General features: G+C 42.0%; 1 protein-coding gene across 2 annotated transcripts; it reads left to right on the top strand.

The window, feature by feature from the left end:
• Positions 1–543: 543 nt before the first annotated feature.
• Positions 544–19,248, top strand: Csrp2 (cysteine and glycine rich protein 2). Of its 2 annotated transcripts, none has more exons than XM_069989061.1 (6): positions 544–562; positions 12,322–12,434; positions 14,198–14,366; positions 17,267–17,396; positions 18,239–18,332; positions 18,954–19,248. In XM_069989061.1, the coding sequence occupies exons 2-6, from the start codon at positions 12,323–12,325 to the stop codon at positions 19,028–19,030; spliced, it is 582 nt and encodes a 193-aa protein (XP_069845162.1). In that variant the 5' UTR covers positions 544–562; position 12,322; the 3' UTR covers positions 19,031–19,248. The 2 variants fall into 2 exon arrangements, with proteins under 2 accessions (XP_069845162.1, XP_069845155.1); XM_069989054.1 differs by lacking the exon at positions 544–562 and adding an exon at positions 899–969.
• The last annotated feature ends 297 nt before the right edge of the window (positions 19,249–19,545 follow it).

Genomic DNA, 19,545 nt, shown 5'->3' with positions numbered 1-19,545 from the left:
TGTGTGCCGTGGGAAGTTAGTGAGTTCACTGTGGATTTGGGGCTCCCCATATTGTCAGGGATTATTCATGAGGACCGAGGGGGCAGGTCACGGGAACCAGATGGCGTTATTTTCCTTCTACCACAATGAATCACTCCGAAACTCAGGTTTTCAGGTCCCTTCCTTTGTCCGTGGTCATCGGAATCCCCTGGCTTTTTCTGACATCAGCAAATGGAAACCAGGAGCCCTGTGGCGCCAGGGTTTGGGGGGGGGGAGGAGGAGGGAGGGAAGGATGGAGGGAAGGAGGGGGGATAGGAGGGGGGAAGGAGGAGGGAGGGCTCGTCCCCCCCAGCCAGGCAGGCGCGGTGGGAAAAGCACACGCTTGGGAAGCGGGGCGTTTTCACAGCGTCATCTATTTAGTCTGGGCGCGGAACTGTGCGCTTTAACCACAGCAAAGGAACGAGTCCCAGGCGCTGAAAGCCCGCCGCGGTTCTCGGGTAGCAGCGGGGAAGCTGACGGGCACAGTCCACGTCTAGGACCCAGAAGGCGGAAACCTCGCGTGGTGCAGCCCGGTCCCGGGCAGGTGCGGGCCCGGCGGCGAGCGCGGTTTCCCGGCGGGATCCCTCCCTCCGCCCTCAGATCTCCTGGAAGCTGTTGGGTGCCCGGGAGGCCGGCGGCGGGGGGTCTCGGGAACGGCCGAGGTGCGGGGCCGGCGGGAAGCGGCAGGAAGAGGCGGGATTCCTGCCTTTTGTCTCGCGGTTCCCAGTCCCGGAGCGGGCAGCCAGCAGCCGCCGGCTGAGTGGCTCGGAGTGCTGGGACTCCTGCTGGGCGCGGCGGGGAGGGGGCGTGGCCGAGGCAGGCCACGCCCTCGCGGGGGGCTTTAAAAGGCTCCCGGGAGCCGCCTCGCGGCTCCGGGACTCTTCGCGGGCTCCGTGCTCCGGTCCGGCTCTCGCCAGCTCCGCAGGCAGTGCGCTCCCGCCTCCGACTCGAGTGAGTGGGGAGGGGTGGGGCGGGGAAAGACGTCTGCATCCCGAGCCCATCGAGCGGGATGGGGGTGCGGGTACCGCCGGCTCCCGGGTCATCGCCATCCTGCTGGTAGTCTCTGATCCCTTTCTCCTTCCCGCCCTCTCCCCCCCCCCCCCAGCCTACAATCGGGCCCCCATTGTGTCCCCACCCACCCTTCTTCCTTGGCGTCCCCGAGCGCCGCCTCCCCGCCTCTCCCCGACACCCCAGCACACCTCTCCTCTCCCCGCGGTCTTCCAGATCCAACCCGCAGGGCAGGTAAACAATCCGGCGTGACCTGTAGTTTCTCCTGACCGGTTCACCCCGGGAGAGGCGGGGCCGGGAGTTCTTGGTGGCGGCAGATCCGCAGTTCCGCGGCAGTTTGGGGCCCCCTTCCTCCTGGGCGGGGGTGCTCTTGCTTGGGCTGAGGCAGAGGGGTTCCGAGTTGCGCACTCCCCCCCCGCCCCCCAGCCCGGAGATCTGGCGTGTGTGCGCGCGGAAGCCGACCTAAGCACGGGCTGGATCCGCGCCACGGGGATACCGGGCTCCTCCACTCGCCGCGCCCCGACCCCCGCCCCTTCGCCCCAGCCGAGGTCCTGTTATCCGCATTGTTTGATCGCTGCCCACCGTGCCTCAAAACGTACGTGCTGAAAAGAAGAGCAGTGAAATGTCAATGGATTGCTTCCAGCTTTTGCCCGAACTTTCCACCATTCAGGCACACAGAGTCTTTGGTTACGAAATTCTGCAACAGGTTCTGGAAGTTGATACCTGGGTTCTGGGCTGGTGTCCGGAGTTCCCCATAGGGAAAAGGAGGGCCCTAAGCTAGTGGTTCCCCCTCCTCTTTAAAGCCAGGACTTTGTTGAACTGTACTTGTGTAAATGGTCACTCCAAAGTTTATTTTAGGTAACCATTTATTTGATTTGCAGACACATGCATCTTTTCTTTATACTTTCTCTGTAATCTGTTCTGGGTAGTAATCTTTTAATTTAGGTGGTGAAAATAGCATCATTAGGGGCTTTCTTACTCTATTTCAAAGCTCTCCTTACCCGCCCCCCCAAAAAAAATACAGCCATCAAGAATAGTTTCAAGAAGAATTAAAAACGAATTCAACTACAACATGTACTTTGGCCCAAAATTTTCAAGGGAGAGTTGGATGATTTTAAAAAGGAGAATCACATAATTTTAAGACTACATACCAAAATATAGACTATCTTATAAAGTACTCCCTAGCCTCCACCTTTGTCAACGCCGATATTTTCATCGGCATTTCCCACGGTTCTTTCTCCTCTGCATTCTAGTTTAGAGCCCTGTTATCATAGGAAACCTGCTGTCTGCTTGGTTGCCTTGAATATAGTTGAACCACACTTGTTCATTGAATGAAAAAGTGAATTGAGAAAATAAGGCATAATTGTGGATAATTAAGATTTGACTCCAGCAATTTATATGCTTTTTTTAAAAAGCAGTTTAGATCCAAAATTTATATGGTAAATTTTCAATGGCTTCTTAATGCATTTGAAAGTTTTGATCAGTACTGGTTTTAGCTAGGTACCATTCAGAAAGATGTTGATTGAAGGCCTGTTCTGGTGAAGTTGGGTTGGGAGGAAATTGTATTTCACCTGAAATCAACAGGAATGTATGTATGGAGAAAGTGGAAAGCTGTGAATGAGCTTTCAAAGATGAAACTAAAGAGGGGAGGGGAGGGAGAGAGAAGGGGGGAGGATGAGAGAGAGAGAGAGAGAGAGAGAGAGAGAGAGAGAGAGAGAGAGAGAGAGAGAGACCGAGACCACCAGCTTGAAATGGCAGGAACAGAGAACTGAAGCCAGTCAAATCCCAGTTGATATCCTACCTCCAGCCCCCATTGGTTTGGTGCCCTTGGGCTGGTTAGCTGAACCGGTGGCCTATTATTCCAGCTGGTAGTATGAGTGATCTACAAGACTACTAGGAGAAATGCTTGAACAAAGTGCAAGCTGGCTGGAAGAAATTCAGGCAGTTGGATGATGTTCTGTACTTTTTTGTATATATGGGGTAATAGCTATCAGAGTCTCTAGGAGAGATCTGACTCAGACGTGAGTAATAGCTTCCATACTTTGCCTCAAGGCCTGCTTTCCTCCCTGTGCAGTATTCACAGGTTTTCTCCTAGCACTGTCATTAACTGGGCTAGTGTTTGCTGGGCCCTCCCTTGAGTTCTTACTAGGCAAGGATTGCAAGCTTTCCTTGGGGTGTTGATCACCTGGATAGAGATTTGTTTTTGTGTCTCTGAGCTCTCACTAGTCTTTCCAAAGGTTCTCCCTCCCCTATTCATCAATTCTTGGATCAAACTTAGAGCCTCGTGAGCACTAGGCAAGGTCTCTACCCCTGAGCTACTTCTCCAGCCCTGTTAATTTTTCATTTTGAGACAAGGGCTTGCACATTTTCCTAGGCTGGCCTCAAACTTGTGATGAGTCAGTTGCAAGCTGTCAGGTCTCTTATATTTCTGTTTATGAGTTGGTGCTACCAGTGCTAATTGTCTTTGACTAATAAATTAAGGATAGACTCCATGTGACACATGAGGTTTCATGGTGGCATCACAAGAGAAAGATGGAGAGCTGAATCCTTGTCAAGCACATAGCACTGTATGACTGCAGGGGGCTGGGAAGTTGGCTCAGTGGTAGAGCGTTTGCCTTGCATGCCTGAGGCCCTGAGTTCGATTCCGCAGCACCACATAAGCAAAAAGAAAAAAGCCGGAAGTGGCGCTGTAACTCAAGTGGTAGAGTGCTAGCCTTGAGCTGAAGAGCTGAGGGACAGCGCCCAGGCCCAGAGTTAAGGCCCCACGACCAGACCAAAAAAAAAAAAAAATGACTGCAAGGGGCTGGGAAGATGGCTCAGTGGTAGAGCGCTTGCCTTGCATGCATGAGGCCCTGGGTTCGATTCCTCAGCACCACATAAGCAAAAGAAAAAAAAGCCGGAAGTGGAGCTGTGGCTCAAGTGGTAGAACGCTAGCCTTGAGCTGAAGAGCTGAGGGACAGCGCCCAGGCCCAGAGTTCAGGCCCCACAACTGACAAAAAAAAAAAAAAAAAGACTTCAGGTGACATTGTCCAAAGAATTGTACTCATTATTTGACGTCTGTAATTGTAACTCCTCTGTATATCACCTTTATAATAACAATTTTAAAAAGAAGACCTGTGTCATAAACACAGAGGAGAAGATACACTGGTTTCTTCTTAGCAAAACAACAGCCAAATATGACTTTTATTGGTATTTTTAAAGTGGATTATTCACAGTTATGAAGTGGTTAAGGTCTGTGTCTTAGGTTCTCCATGCATAATATGAGAACAATAATACCTCCGCTTAGCTGAGCACTAGCTCAACACTAGCTCATGTCTGTAATTCTAGCTATTCAGGAGGTTGAGATCTGAGGATCATGGTTTGACCAGTCTGGGCAGGGAAGTCCATGAAACTCTGATCTCTAATTGACCACCAAAGAGCCAGAAGCAGAACTGTGGCTCAAATGGTAGAGCACAAAAGCTCAGGGACTGCATCCAGGCCTTGAGTTCAAGTCCCAGGACCAGCACCACCAACAAAAAATGCCTCCTCTGTTAAATTAATAAGAACACTATTTAACAAAAATAAAGATACAGTAAACCTGATAGAAATATTTGTAATTATTACCACCTGTCATGAGGCAAACACTATATTCTAAATGGACACTTTATATTTTTGTTTTTAAAATAAAAATTTAAAAAAACTTAGCAGATCAAATAGCCAGCCTATGATCTTTTGGCAAATAGAGAGGAGTCTTGGCATTTGAATTGAGGTCTGGCTCTATAAAATCATACATATGTGAAATGGTTTGAATAACTGGGTGTCTTGTAGTTTGCACAGATTGTGGATTGCCATGGCAGGTGTTGGAGGCTAGGATTGCCAGGTTTATAGTATAATTGCATTTTCATTGCAATATGTGATCAGCTGGAAGTGATCCAAATCTATGTCAAAGATTTTTCATTTTGCTAGAATCCAAGTTGAAGACATAAGTGGTAACATATAGAGCTAGTTAAGATGGTGAGCCTGAGGGACAGTTTACTAGATGGGAGATTGTCTCTGAAATGGGCAGGCTTAGCAGAGCGTAGTGGTAGAGATATTGCTGGTGGAAAGAAGCTGTTTGGACAGGAGGTTGGCTAGTATAGGTCCCTTGCTAACTGCTTGGTTGTACAGACTAAGATTAGGTGGAGAGGAAGGCATTCCTCTGAACCTGCCTTGGCAACTCAAGGATTGATCATTCTCAGGGATGTGAATAGTTTCACCCCTTAAGTTTTCTTGCAGAAAATCAGATACAGTATTGTGGTTTTGGAATCAAAACCCAAACATGGTTTTCTGCGTTGGAGTCCAGTGAACTCAAAGCATCTGTTACCTAACACATAAACTCAGAGAGCCATGCTTGGGCCCAGCGGTGTGTCCCGAAGGAAAAGGAAGCCAGCATTGTGAAGTACTGGCACTTTCCCAGGTACTTTACAAACGCTGTCCCATTAAATCCTTTACTGTGAAATAGTTCTCATTCATTTCCAAATTACAGCTGAGGAAATGAAGGTACAGAGGTTAAGGAACTCTTGGCCAGGATGGCTGAAGTGATAACTGTCTTTCAAACTGAAGTCTGTCTAGTTCCAAGTCCCACACTCATTTCAAACCTTATGTGCATTGCAGTTTCCATGGCAGACATTGTTAATCACAGTAATCTTCAGTGCAGAACCTGGAATGGAACTTTACAATCTTTTTCAACATAGTTCCAGGAAGCCACTGGCAGTAGTTCTGCAGGATGAGTCTGTTTTGCCATCCCTATAACATTTACATCATGCAGACTGTAAAGCCTCCTTGGTATTGTTGGTTATGTTGTATTGCCCTTACTTGTTTCCATACTTTGACCTCCAAAATACAGCTCTCTGGAAAAGAGACCCTTTCCTAGAATCCTTTTCACTGAGCTACATCTCTGGCCCCCCAGAGATTGTTGCTGGAGTAAGTTTATATATGAGAACTTCTTAAACAGTAAAGCACTATACAATGTTTATAAGCTGGCCCAATGTAGAATTACTCAGAAATGGTCAGGAGGAATGAGGGAGGTTTAGTGTTGCCTGGATGGAGAGGGGAATGAAAGAATGGATATGTTGTGTGAGATGGAGAGGGGAAAGGAATGTTTGTTGATTATGAAGGCTGAATGTTGCAGAATATTGATGACAAATGCTTTCATTTAGTAGGGGCCTTTTGTGTAAGCATCTCACCCAATTCCTGTAACTCTCTAAAGAAGGTAGTACTGTCTAGTTTTATATATGAGAGTATTGACTATCTGTTGACTGCAAAACTCATGCTCCAACTTTGCCTTTGAGCTGATCTGTCTTAAAGACCAGGATGAAGATTGAGCTCCAAAAGAAGGAGCCAGATTGAATTAGCAGATCACCATGACTCCCTCTTTGGTTCTATAGTAGTCATTTGCTAAGTGAGGTGGTGTGTAAGTAGTCAGTTTGGGTAAAAGAAGAAGTGCTTTGGGACAAGCATCATGTAAAGATTAATTTCTAATAGCTATGGCACTCAAATACCTTCTGTGCCAAAATAATCACTGTAATTAGGGTAATGAAACTAATTTATATTCTTTAACAAGTTTCTATTTCCTGCATGTAGCTGTTGAGACTAGTTTATAAAAACACTCTCTTTTGAGAAACTGACTATAGCCAGGCTCTGATCTAATAGACATATAAAGTCAAAATTTCTGGAAGCATTAAAAATTTGGATTCATGCACTTGCTTGTTTATTGAATTTGCTTCAAACCACCAGCATCTGACCAGGTAACTTCAACTGTAAGTGGCTTACATAAGACTTGAAATGCATAGCTGCGGGCTGTGTGGTAGTGTAAAGATGACCCATGTGGTCTTTTTGTAACCCTCAGTAATCTAGAGAATAGTAACTTGACCACAAGATGGGTCAGAATGTGCACAGATGACCCAGTAATTTCCCTGCAGATTAGGTCTTACGAATTTGGGGTTGTGAGGTAGATAGGGGAGACTCAGGAAGGAGAAATTGAACATGTAAAAAGCAAGCTTTTTATTCAAGTACAGTGGCTAATTCCAAGTCCTGGAGCTTCTGTCACACACAGAAAAGAAGATTTAGGAAACAGAATAAGCCCGTGACCAGCCAGTGTTGCAAGATGGGTGTAAAGTGGGATTTTATTTCTGCTGTTCCCATTCTGGAAATGACTGCATAGGATTTACGAAAGGCATGCGGCCCAGACTGCTCAGCATAGATCCAGTCTGCTGTGATTAATGACAGCTGTTATGGAGTGGCGCCGCCAAAGGCTTGTAAGAAAAATGAAGCCTTGCATTTATTTAAAAAAAGAAAATACAGCAACGCCAAGAGTGACAGAAATGGATTATCATCACACCCTCCTGCCAAATTCAGGGGTTCAGAATGAAAGATTAAATCTGAACGTCATCTCTTAGACAGTCATCCCTGTAAGTGGAACTATTGTTACAATTGTGCTAATGAGCTAAGGTTTTGTCTTGTTTGTAGCTCCACAACTCTGCTGCACTGCTGGTTTTCCTGCTGAAGTATGATTTCATTTCATGACATCTCTATAAGCAAGAGCTACCAGTCCCCATTTACAAGATAAGAAAACAAAGCCCAAGGTTGTACAACCCTTATAAGAGTCATTAACCCAATTAGACTGTTCTACTTACCTTTCCTTCCTTCCTTCCTTCCTTCCTTCCTTCCTTCCTTCCTTCCTTCCTTCCTTCCTTCCTTCCTTCCCTTTTTTTCCTGCCTGCCTTCCAAGAGAAGTATTACTATATTACTATCCATCATAAAAATTACTGTCCATCATATTTAAGAACACACACAAATCCAGCTCAAGCTTTCTAAACATGCTCTTCTATTACATGGACTAACATCACAGAAAAAGTTATTTCAAAATAAACCGGATGGGGTGGTCAAGAGTGGTTGCTCATGCCAGTAATATCAGCTACTCTGGAGGGAGAGATTGGGAAGATTTCAGCCAGAGGCAATCCCAGGCAAATATGTTAGATTACATCAGTAAGCTGGTCCTGGTAGTGCACGTGCATGCCTGTCATCTCAGATAAACAAGAGGCATATATGTAGGAGTCTGAGATAGGCCTTGGGAAAAAGTACAAGAACCTTGAAATATAAAAGCAAAAAAGGGGTAAGTATGTAGAAGACAGCCTGTCTAGCAATTTTGAGGCCTGAGTTCAAGACTCAGTACAACGAAATATGTGTGTGTGCATGTGTGTTTATGTATATATATATATATATTATATATTTATTATATATATCATATATATAATATATTTTCAAAATCAACATAAGTTATCTTTGAAAAACATTAAAAAATATATGAGTATACATATATGTATATATACACACATACAGAAATATATACCTATATAGATATGTGTATATATATATATTAAATTGCCTTTGAAAAAAATTGAAAAAAATATAGATATGTGTGTACATGTGTGTATGTATACATACATACCTATATAGATACCTATATGTATTTTTAATGTTTTTCAAAGACAATTTAATTTTAGTCTTGATGGGAATTCGCTCCTTATTGGTGACTGCTGTAAATATGTGTGGAAATGAGCCAAAAACAGGATGGTATTAAACAGTTCACTTTAAGAGATGGCCTCAAGAATCGCCAAGTATTTTTAAGGGCTGGTTAATGCTGCGATCCGAAACAAGTAATTGTAGTGTCTTTACCTAAAGTCCTTAAGACTGATGAGGGCAACCCCAGCAGATGTCTGAGTCCACGAGCAGTGGGAACATGGGTAGGGTTTGAGGAAGGGCAAAGGCAGTATGGCCAGTTGCACTCCAAACTCAAGCCGGAACAGGCTGTCAGAGGAGGCTGGACTTTGATATTGTGGGTTTTACAGTCAGGCTCAAGTTTCATGCTGCTTCAGGAAACAATGGAGCACCTGTCTCCAGGCAGGGGGAATAAAAGATTAACACAGCAACAAAAGGAAAGCCTACAAATATGCCCCATTGTGGCAAAACGTGACCCTGTGTGGATGCCTTCACAGTGAGCCTGCTAACATTTGTGGGCCCTCGGAAAGTACTTTGTTTTTGTTCTTGGGTAGAGAAGTAAGTTTTGTGCAAATTGATGCCAACAGTTTACTGATAACTAGTCTGGGGCGAAGGGATGGAGAAAGATGTTGGTGTTTATTCCAGAACAGAGGTTTAAAAAGAGAATTTATTGGCTTATATAACTGAGGGAGGTGCTGGATGAGACACAGCTGAATTAGGGGCCTACACATCTATTTTTTCCTCCATCTAATCCTTTAGATTATTTCCTTACAGTGGCTGGACAAACATCTCTACCTTCATAGTCATAGTTCCAAACCACAGGCTTGGGTTTAACTTCCTTTGAAGGGGAATTGGGTTATGTTCCTAAGCAGATAACTGTGGCAAGAAACAGAAATGCAGTGATCTGCCTGGCCATGATTGAACCACATGGCCAGCTCTGGAGGTGGGGTTGCTATGGTATAAGTGTTTTTGTATTCTCCAAAGCTTAGGTTGAAACTTAATCCAATGCAATAGTGTTGGGAGGAGGGGCCTTGTAGAAGGAATTTAGCAATGGTAGAGAATTAGTATCACTATAAGGGGTTGTAGAAGTAGGCTGTCTCCCCCCTTTCTCCCCCTCTTCTCTCTCTCTCTCTCTCCCTCTCTCTCTCTGTCTCTCTCTGTCCCTGTCCACCCTTCTCCTGCATGTAGGGACAAGGTTCCTTCTATCTGTGGGATCAGTAATCAAAGTGTCATATTGGAAGTAGAGACCAGGCCCTTTCCAGAAACCAAATGCACTGGTGCCTTGATCTTGGGCTTTTCCTGCTTCCAGAATTGTGAGAAATTTCTGTTCTCTATAAATGATCCAGTCTCAATTACTTTGTTGGAGCATCAAAAAACAAGCTAAGATAATGATAGGGTCAATACCAGCTAAACAGGTGTTTTTTGAGCTCCTTGCAATTGACTGTATAGAATTCATCTTGACAGGACTATAGCGATCCTGACCCCAGTTCCATACACCTACCAGATGACCCTGCTATCAAGCCACAATCTTATCAAAGACTTTAAGATAGATAAGAGTTGGACCGGGCACCCAATCTGATTTTTAGCTAACATTAGACAAGTTAATAGCATGAGAACGAGAACGGCCAGCTACATTCTGTGGGCTATAGCCCACTTTTGTCTAGTTTGGCATAAAAATACCTGTTTCTTGCCTTGGGATTTGAGGACCCTTGTTCCTGTGGCTGCTCAGCTGTTTCTGTCCTTAAGTCCCCACTAACTTGTTCCTGTGGCTGCTCAACTGTTTCTGTCCTTAAGTCCCTACTAAATTGTATTTTATGCAACCCTAGACTTGTCTGCCCTTTAGCCCCTCACACTTCCATCTTTGATGGCAGGTTTTGTGGTGGTGGTGGTGGTTTTGGTGCCTGTCCCAGGCTTGAACTCAGAGTCTGGCCACTGTCCCTGAACTCTTCTTATGCTCAAGGCTAATGTTCTACTACTTGAGCCAAAGCTGTACTTTGAGCTTTTTGGTGGCTAACTATAGGGAAGAGTCTCACAGACTGTCTTGCCCAGACTGGCTTTGAACTGTGACCCTCAAATCTCAGTGTACCTGGTTGTTAGGATTACAGGCAAGAGCCATCAACACTCAGCTGATGGCAGGTTCTTTCTTATACACCGCTCTGACACAATGTTTTGCTTTGTTTTGTTTTGTTATTTCCAAGTACACATTGATTCTTGATCCAACAAGATAAATTACTGTTGGTGTTAAGGTATAAAATGGTAAAGAAGCTTTGTCTTAGTCCATTTTCCTTTGCTGTAACAGACTGGGTTAATATATAAAAAGATGTTTGTTTTGATAACAGTTTGAGAGGCTAGGAGATTTTAAGATTGGGTGCCAAGATATTTGGCTTCTGGTGGCCACATGTTCTCCATGCATGGTAGAACGTGGAAGGACATGTAGATGTGTCCAAACAGGTGGGATAAGAGGAGCTGAGTGCTTTGTGACAGCTAACCTACTCTCAAAGGAACTACATTTAGCTCATGGAAGAGGAGCTTCCACTGAGGAATTCAGTTTCCAACATGCATGGTTGAGGACAAGCAATAGTCGAACCTGATGTTTTTAACTGCTTGCTTGAATTTTGGCTGATTACCATGCTTTAGCAGCACTTATGATGGACTATCCCTGATATTGTAAGTAAATCTAAACCATATCAACTAGGAGAGATAGTTCCAAGAAAGCCTTGGAAAGGTATTGCCAGGTGAGGTGTGGTTAGTTCTATGAATTATGTTAGTCTGAAAAGGAATGGATTCTCCCATTTGCACATCCGTCCAGGCAGGTCAGGCATAATGCTTTAGCAACAGCGATGATTTGAGCTGGCTTTAGACAGCTGACATTCACAATCAGGTATTAAAACTGTCCCAGAAGCCTGATTGGGTAAGGGAGGTTATTCTGACAGTTTAGTTATTGATTTGGGGAGAGGAACTTGCTAGCATTTTTTTGTATGACTTACAAAGAGTAAAAACAACTGTTGGCTGAACGAGTGCACATAGAGATTTAGAAGGGCATAGAAATGGAGATCGCAGCCGTGTGTGTGTGTGTGTGTGTGTGTGTGTGTGTGTGTGAGAGAGAGAGAGAGAGAGAGAGAGAGAGAGAGAGAGAGAGAGAGAGAGGTGGTGATGGCGAGGCACCATGCATGTAGTTCCTAGTTGAAGACGCAGCTGTGCATGCTTGATGGGGAGAACTCTAGCAGGCAAATGTAAAACTTGCTTTTGTAAGACAACATGCTTGTTTTCTCCTTACCAGGTGTCAGTTTGTACATGTTAAATGTTCAGAATTCAGTGTTGTTCCAGTGAATTGCATGTATGTAGTTAAAAAAAAACAACTAAAGCACCAGAGTGTAAATATCTCCAGCTAATTTTTTGTTTTAAATGGTCACTAAAGACTGGAGGTGTTGGGGGGGGGTGATGTTTGCCTTTCTACTCCCCACACTTTTTAACGCCTGTGGGTTCTAACAGCATCTTTTGCTTTGTCTTGGCAACCTGTACTGTTTCATTGAATGCCAGTCCTTCGTCTCCTGTGGGGAAAGAAGCCTTGTGCAGAACAAGGCAGTTTCCTAAATGAAGCTGCAATTGACAAGAAAAGTGGAGGTTATTTTGGAGAAACACTGGTCTTTGAAAGATATAGTTTGAGTGATTCATACAGGAACAAGATTTGCAGATGCTTCCTGGGTTAAAAGAGCCCTCTGGAGGGCTTGTAAAACAAGCACAGGGACCTGGCTAAGGGATTCTTTGTTCCCACAGAATGCCTGTCTGGGGAGGTGGAAATAAGTGTGGGGCCTGCGGGAGGACCGTGTACCATGCAGAAGAGGTGCAGTGCGACGGCAGGAGCTTCCACCGCTGCTGCTTTCTGTGCAGTGAGTATCATGCTAGCCCTGGCGAGGCCTTTGTCGAAACTTATGTGTAAAAAGCTGAATTCACCTCTTTTTTCTTTTCCTGTCGGGGATGGCGCTTGAACTCAGAGCCTGAGCACTGTCCCTGCGCTGTTGTTCTTCACAACTAGAGCCATATCTAGATTTTAGGCTTTTTGTTGGTTAATTGGAAATAGGAGTTTCACAAATTTTCCTGCCTGGGCTGGTTTTAAACTGTGATGCTCAGATTTTAGCCTCCTGTGTATCTAGGATTATAGGTGTGAGTCACTTGGCCCTATTTATTCCTTTTTTGTCTCAGATCTTGTTAAACTCTGAAATACATTTTGCAACATTTGCAGAGTAAGTCCTATGTTTCCATAATAGCTATTGCTTCTCAGACAAGCTTGCTTAGCCATTCTGTCTTTTAGTAGTGAGTAACTGGTTTTGGTTTGCCTTTTGCTTTTTGTTTTCCTTAAGGTATCTTGTTCACCAGGCTTGGAAACAAGAAAGTGTGGAGACAACCAGATGATTCTGGCTTTCCTGTTAATTGAAAGCTGTGATGGCTGTACCACACTGAAGTCAGTGTTTGCTAGACCTTAGGTTCTTCATTTAGTTTTACTATTTCTTCCTACTATTTGGCTTTGCTGACTCGAATCTAAGTAGCTTACAGCTCTATGAACGTTAACTGCAGAGAACAGCAATAAGGGCTGGGGAAACAGGGTTATTTTTTAGGAAAGTTTCCTGTATGTACATGTGCCCACACTGCAGGTTTTTGAAAAGACTTCTCTTTAGAGAATGTTCTTTAGTAGTGTTTCGTTTTGAATTAGCTGTTTTAAGCAACCATGTCAGTGCTTGAGGCTCAACAGTTGGCTCCTCAGTAGATGTTGTTTATTCTATTAGAGAAGACTTTAAGACACTAGAAACCCCCTAACTTAATTCTACATCAGACAGCTGGTCATCTATCCTCCCCCATTTCCATTTTTTAAATTTTGTCTTCCTTCCTACCTTTTGTAAACTTTTTTTCTATCACACTAATCTTTACTTTTTAGCTGCCTGATTCCAGTAGATTTCCCTCACAATTTACTTTTTTTCTCAAGACTAAATGAAGTTTTAGAAAGTGAAATAATGTCTGGATAAATGATGACACTTGGCAGTTTTATGAAGTGGGATATGTGGAAAGGTCTTGTGGCAAGAAATTCACCAAGAAGGAATGCATTCCCTTTTGAGACAGAGGGAAAACAAATGCAGACTTCAAGCTTCTTGATGATTTTCAGACACATTTATTTAGCACTGCTGGAGAAGCTAGAGGGGAGAAGAGAGATTAATCCTGGTGAAAACTAGAATTTAGGTTATAACTGTTTTTAACCCAGGGAACACTTTTTGAAAGAAGAGATACAGTCAACTCCCCATGGTGCTCACCTCCCATTTTTCTCTTTGTCGGGTTGTGCTATAACAATACTTCGTATGAAAGGCCTAAAAAGATAGTGTTAAAGATTGAGAGAAGGGTTTGAGGAATATGGCATTGCTAATTTTAGTCTTTTTTGCATGTAAGTATTAATATCTTTCTTATCAAGGAGGGAGATCATTTGGAAAAGCTTGACTTAAGATGTTGAAATTATGGATTTTTTAAACAAACCTCATGTGTAGCTGACCAGCCTAGATACTGTCTCATGGCTTCTGGGAAACCATAGGCCTAACTATGAACTATTGGGGGCTACAGTGGTTCTACACCCTTACTGGACTGTGTCTTAAGCTTCTTCCTATTTTAGTGGTTTGCAGGAAAAATTTAGATAGTACAACAGTGGCAATTCATGATGAAGAGATCTACTGCAAATCCTGCTATGGAAAAAAGTATGGGCCAAAAGGCTATGGATATGGCCAAGGTGCTGGCACACTCAACATGGACCGTGGTGAGAGGCTAGGCATAAAGCCAGAGAGGTAAGATAGGAGAATATTACCTCCAGAAATTAGTTATAACAATTAATGTTACTTGGTGGACAGGAACCTTAGTTTCCAGAATTTGAGCCTAAAGTAAGCAAACAAAATATAACTCAGTAAAATGTAATCTGCTGTTCAACTTGACAGTTTTGAATTTAACAATGTTCTTACCAATTAGTCCAGGGGTTTTAGACCTGGTTTGGTAGATTTCAAGACAGATCAGTAGTCAGGATATTCTGAAAAACACTCAACTTAATTGTACTTGTATTTTGTACTTTGGGAACTCGATACTGTGCAATTAAAGGAGATGTATCTGAGTCGTGAAGCAATTAGTCAGTGGGAAATAGTCATTCTTTTCATGTAAGAATCATTCATCAAAAACTACTTTTCTCAAGCTTAAAAACAAATTATTTCCTGAATTTTTTTGAGGTATAAATATAAAACTTTAAAGGCTCCATTAAAAAGTTCTGGGTGTCACTCATTACCTTACTCATATAACTGTAACCCCTCTTTACTATCTTTAAACAATAAGTGTATATACTGGAAAAAAAAAGTTCTGGGTTTCAAACTTGGGCATTCTCAGTATTTCATGTTTAGGCTAAACTAATTTCTCCATATTGAATTTCTTCCCATTTTCATATGAACAATTTTCATATACATTCTGTATTCAAGAAAGCAGGATTGGTGTAATATTCTCAAAGGAAGTGTCTTTCCTTGGACAAGCTGTGAATCTACACCAGACACATGCACTGTCAGCATATTAACTCTTATAATCACCACAGTGTTACAGGGCTGGGTTTCCTGTTTTGAAATTCAAGAATAAACTGAGAAAATAAGAATTAGGTAATTTGCCCTAAAGTTGCAGCTAATTATAGAACCTGGAATTTAACCTACCCTTAACCCTAAAGCTCGTGATGTAAAACACTCGGTATATTACAGCTAAAGTAGTAACTGGTATGTGGAATTTCCACTGTAGACAACTCTTTATTCTGTACGGGTTGTCACTATTTTGTTCTTACAGATGAAGACACTTAGGATTAGGTCACAGAGGGAACCAAGATCGGTACTGTCTTTTTTCTTTCCAAACCTTGGGCTCTCTGCACTGTAAAGGGTGCTATATGAAGGCTTACCTGCCTTCTTTCAGAATGCTTTCTTCCCACTAAGGTTATAGTGCCTTATTGTGCACCAGTTGTACATGTGCCAGTCTTGTTCACTGTAGCTCACCATCATTCAAAGGAACAGCTTTCTCTTTTGTTAAAATTTATGTACTTGTTCTGCTCTCCTTTCCCAACTTGCTAAACCCATTCTTGTTTCCAAAGGCTTGTTTCCAAAGGTTCTACTTCAAATTTTTCAAACTACATATACCTGTGTACTCTCTCAACGAAAGCTAAATTCACCCATGACCCACAAAGTCAGTGATTGTGGCTACAATTAAAGTCATGAAGAGCTTCTTTACTCCTCTTCAGTAACTGGCAAACCAGTGTCCCCATGTAACTCTGTCTGACCTTCTTAGACCACATTCTATTCTTTCTTCAGGACTTCGTTTCTCAAGAAGCCTTTCTTAGTGACTATAAATAGCCATGTAGCATATAATTGTCCTCATGGACAGTAAAACGCTTTCAAGGGTCTCCTTGACAGGCACCCCTGAATGGGAGGACATTTTCATTCAGACAGGCTCACAACTTTCACTAGTTTTCCAGCTCTTTGCAAGTTATTGAACATCTGAATTACTACTTCTTCATTTATAGTAAGAGGTTAACAGTTACCTATAATCGATAAAGTTGTTTGAAGACAGATGAGAAATAATATGATGTGAAGTTTTAAAAAATTTCGGGCAGACTAATAACTACAAGTGTGTACATCACTTAATCTTTTTAAAGGTCATTTTAACAAGTAAACATACTATCAATCAGCAGGATATGGAGATTTCTTGAAAATACACCCACATTAAAGACGTTTTTAAGAAACATACTATTAATACTTTGAATTGGCAACAAATTATTCAAAGACTGCTGTATATTTATGGGTATGAAAAACTATTTAACTTCTTTGTATAACCACTTAAAGATACTAAAAATTTTTTTAAAATTATTAATATAAAAATTGGAGATGAAGATGCTTAATTTGCTTATGAAAAGACTATTTCTAAATTAAGATTTTGATCTTTACACATGTATGTTAATACCAGAAAAGTTTGTTGTCTTTACTTGTTCAATACAGTCAGTACGGTTAATGGCCTCAAAACCCATATTCATATGCTAAGTATACCTACTTATTGACTGGGGAAAAAAAGCCTGATAAAAGAGTTTATCCTGGTGATCTGCCAATATTGACAAATATACTATTTTACCTCAAAAAAAAAAAGTAGGACAAAACAATATAGTAGACAAATTTTCTAAAATTTTTTTCCGATGAAGAAAAGTTTATTCACTCCTAACCTAATAAAGATGTATTGGGAAACTAAATCTGTAAGACATGTGCTCTTTAGACCCCTAAATTACCTGACCTTTTTGTAGAATTTTAAACTGCAGGGCTGCTTAACACTGATTTTTCTCTCTCCTATGATTCCAGGGGTGTTGAGGATATGAAATTGGGGTAGAAGTAATTGTTTGGTGGATAGGCTATTACTGGGGAGTAATGAATTATTTACACAGACAATTTTAAGTTTGGGGACTTGGCTATATTTTTAAGTAAAAAAAAAAAAAACCAGGTTAAATAACTATGGCCAGCACATGAGAATAATTTTGACTTTAGTCTTTTCCCTATCTAAGCCTCAAAATCTCTATTTTTGGTATAGGTTAGCAGTTGAGTTCCAGAGTTCCATCCAGCATTCTGGCATATGGTCTTTATTGAGGTCTTTTGGGAAATCTTGCCTCACTTTTTCTTCTCCTTTCCACAAGTGCTCAGCCTCACAGGCCTACAACAAATCCAAACACTTCTAAATTTGCTCAGAAATTTGGAGGCGCTGAAAAATGTTCCAGATGTGGGGATTCTGTATATGCAGCTGAGAAGATAATTGGAGCTGGAAAGGTACAGTGCTGTTTTATATAAGTGAATGACCCCTCTCCACCCCCTTTCTCTTCTAACTGTATCCCACTCAGGCACAGTCCTTTACTTGGAAGTAATTATTTAACTGAATTCTCATCAGAATCATTAATGAAAGTGATACCTTTATTTGACTAATTTTTTAAACATAGAATCAGCAGCTCACGCTGTTAACTATTCAAGAGGTTGAGGTCAGGAGGATTATAGTTCAAGGCTAGCCTCAGCAGAAAAGTCCATGAAACTCCATACAAAATAACCAGCAAAAGGCCAGGCTGGAGGTATAGTTCAAATAGTAAAACACAAACTGAGCAAGCAAGCAAAGTGAGCATAAAGGGTTGAGTTCAACCCGCTATCCTCATGATAGGCAAAACCCAACAACTCATTTTCATAAGGATGTTCCTGAAGGTTAATTTTAAAAGGCTATGCTGTAAAAAATCAGGAATCTGCAGGTTATTCAATATAATTAAGATCAGGAACCTAGATGCTAATTAGGCAAAGTGGATATGAAAAAGTTATTGGCACTATCACCTCTGAATGCTTAGTTTTCAGTAAGAAACAACTTGACTCTATTTATGTGCTGCACGAGTAGAGACTGTTCTTAGGGAAACAGGCTTCTACAGCAGAGCTCCCAGTCAGGGTCTCTGAATGGAGTTTGAAGACAGCCCTTTGTGGCTTGCCAGAATACAAATACAAAAGAGAGCCAATTTCAATGTTCTAGCATCATGGGCTTGCTGTGACTTGATCTTCCCAAGTACTTTCTTGTCACATCTAAATCATATTGCAAGAAATGGATCTCTTGAACCTACTAACACATCTGTCTCTTCCAGCCCTGGCACAAAAACTGTTTCCGATGTGCCAAATGTGGCAAGAGTCTTGAATCAACAACTCTGACCGAGAAAGAAGGTGAAATCTATTGTAAAGGTAAAGCCGATTTCTTAACACTATGCATGTGGGTATCTCATTGTATTATTTAGTAAAGTGGCATCATTTTTAAAAAGTACTCTGCAAACAGAAAAGTAGACATAGTATCATTATTTGAAAATGAGATGCAGAGTCAGAGATGCTTACAAATGAACAGAATTATAATCTTAAATTCCTGTCCATTTAAAACTTCCCACAGGGCTGGACTCTGTAGCTCAGTGGTAAGAGTACTTAACTAGCATCTGTGAAACCCTGGGCTTAATCTTCCGAACTACAAGAAAAAGAAAAGCAAACAAACCTTGAAAATTTTCCCACAGATTAACATGCCACAAATAGTCTTCTTTTGACTCCATGTTTTTAAAAAAGAACCTTACAGCACACAATGAAAGACAAAATTAAGCTGCTTAGCTTTCATATTTTTAACTCAGTGGGTCCATTAGCTGAACACAGGAACCAGAATGATTGGACATACCTTCACCACATGAAGACATTCACAAGAAAGCACAATCTACCTTAAGTAATTTGGAACACCTTATGGTTTTCTTTGCTTATGGAGATTTGTCTTAAGCAGGGCTAAAAAAAGCCTGATGATGGATTCATATTGTTCTTTTTCTTTTGTAGGATGCTATGCAAAGAACTTTGGGCCTAAGGGATTTGGCTATGGTCAAGGGGCAGGAGCTCTTGTTCATGCTCAGTAAAGGAGTAAACCCAAAACCAAGCATCACACACTGAGAATCCCTTCACAATCTAGACACAGTCTGATCACACCAAACTCTACTGTGAAATTCTACCAGCCTTAAGTACTGTACATTATGCTGTACATATAGGTTGGCTAACTTTGTATCTTTTTGATTTATTCATCCACTTTTTGGGAACCATTTCTTTTACATTTTAAATAAAATTCAGCTTGATTTGAGTGTTTGTCTTCATTGTAATTAATTTTTTTTGAAGAACTGCTATGATTTGTTAGTAGAAAATTATTTTGTTAACAGAATTCAGCTTCATTACTCAGTTGACTCACTCTGTGAATGTGTGCATTACAGGTGATGCCAGGATCTCTGTTAAGCTGGCAAGTATGCCTCAAGTGAGGGTTGCTAAGCAACAGCATCATTTCATCTCCTCAGAACTGGCATTCAGCAACACAGCATCTCATTCTTTCCTGCCTTATTATATATTGTAGTCTGGTTACTCTTCTCTATTGCAATCTGAATTC

This window comes from Dipodomys merriami, unplaced genomic scaffold (assembly GCF_024711535.1).
Source record: "Dipodomys merriami isolate MVZ:Mamm:240054 unplaced genomic scaffold, mDipMer1.0.p SCAF_10, whole genome shotgun sequence".
NCBI classification, from domain to species: domain Eukaryota; kingdom Metazoa; phylum Chordata; class Mammalia; order Rodentia; family Heteromyidae; genus Dipodomys; species Dipodomys merriami.
The sequence above is the reverse complement of the archived record's forward strand: the minus strand, read 5'-3'. Positions and strand labels throughout refer to the sequence as shown.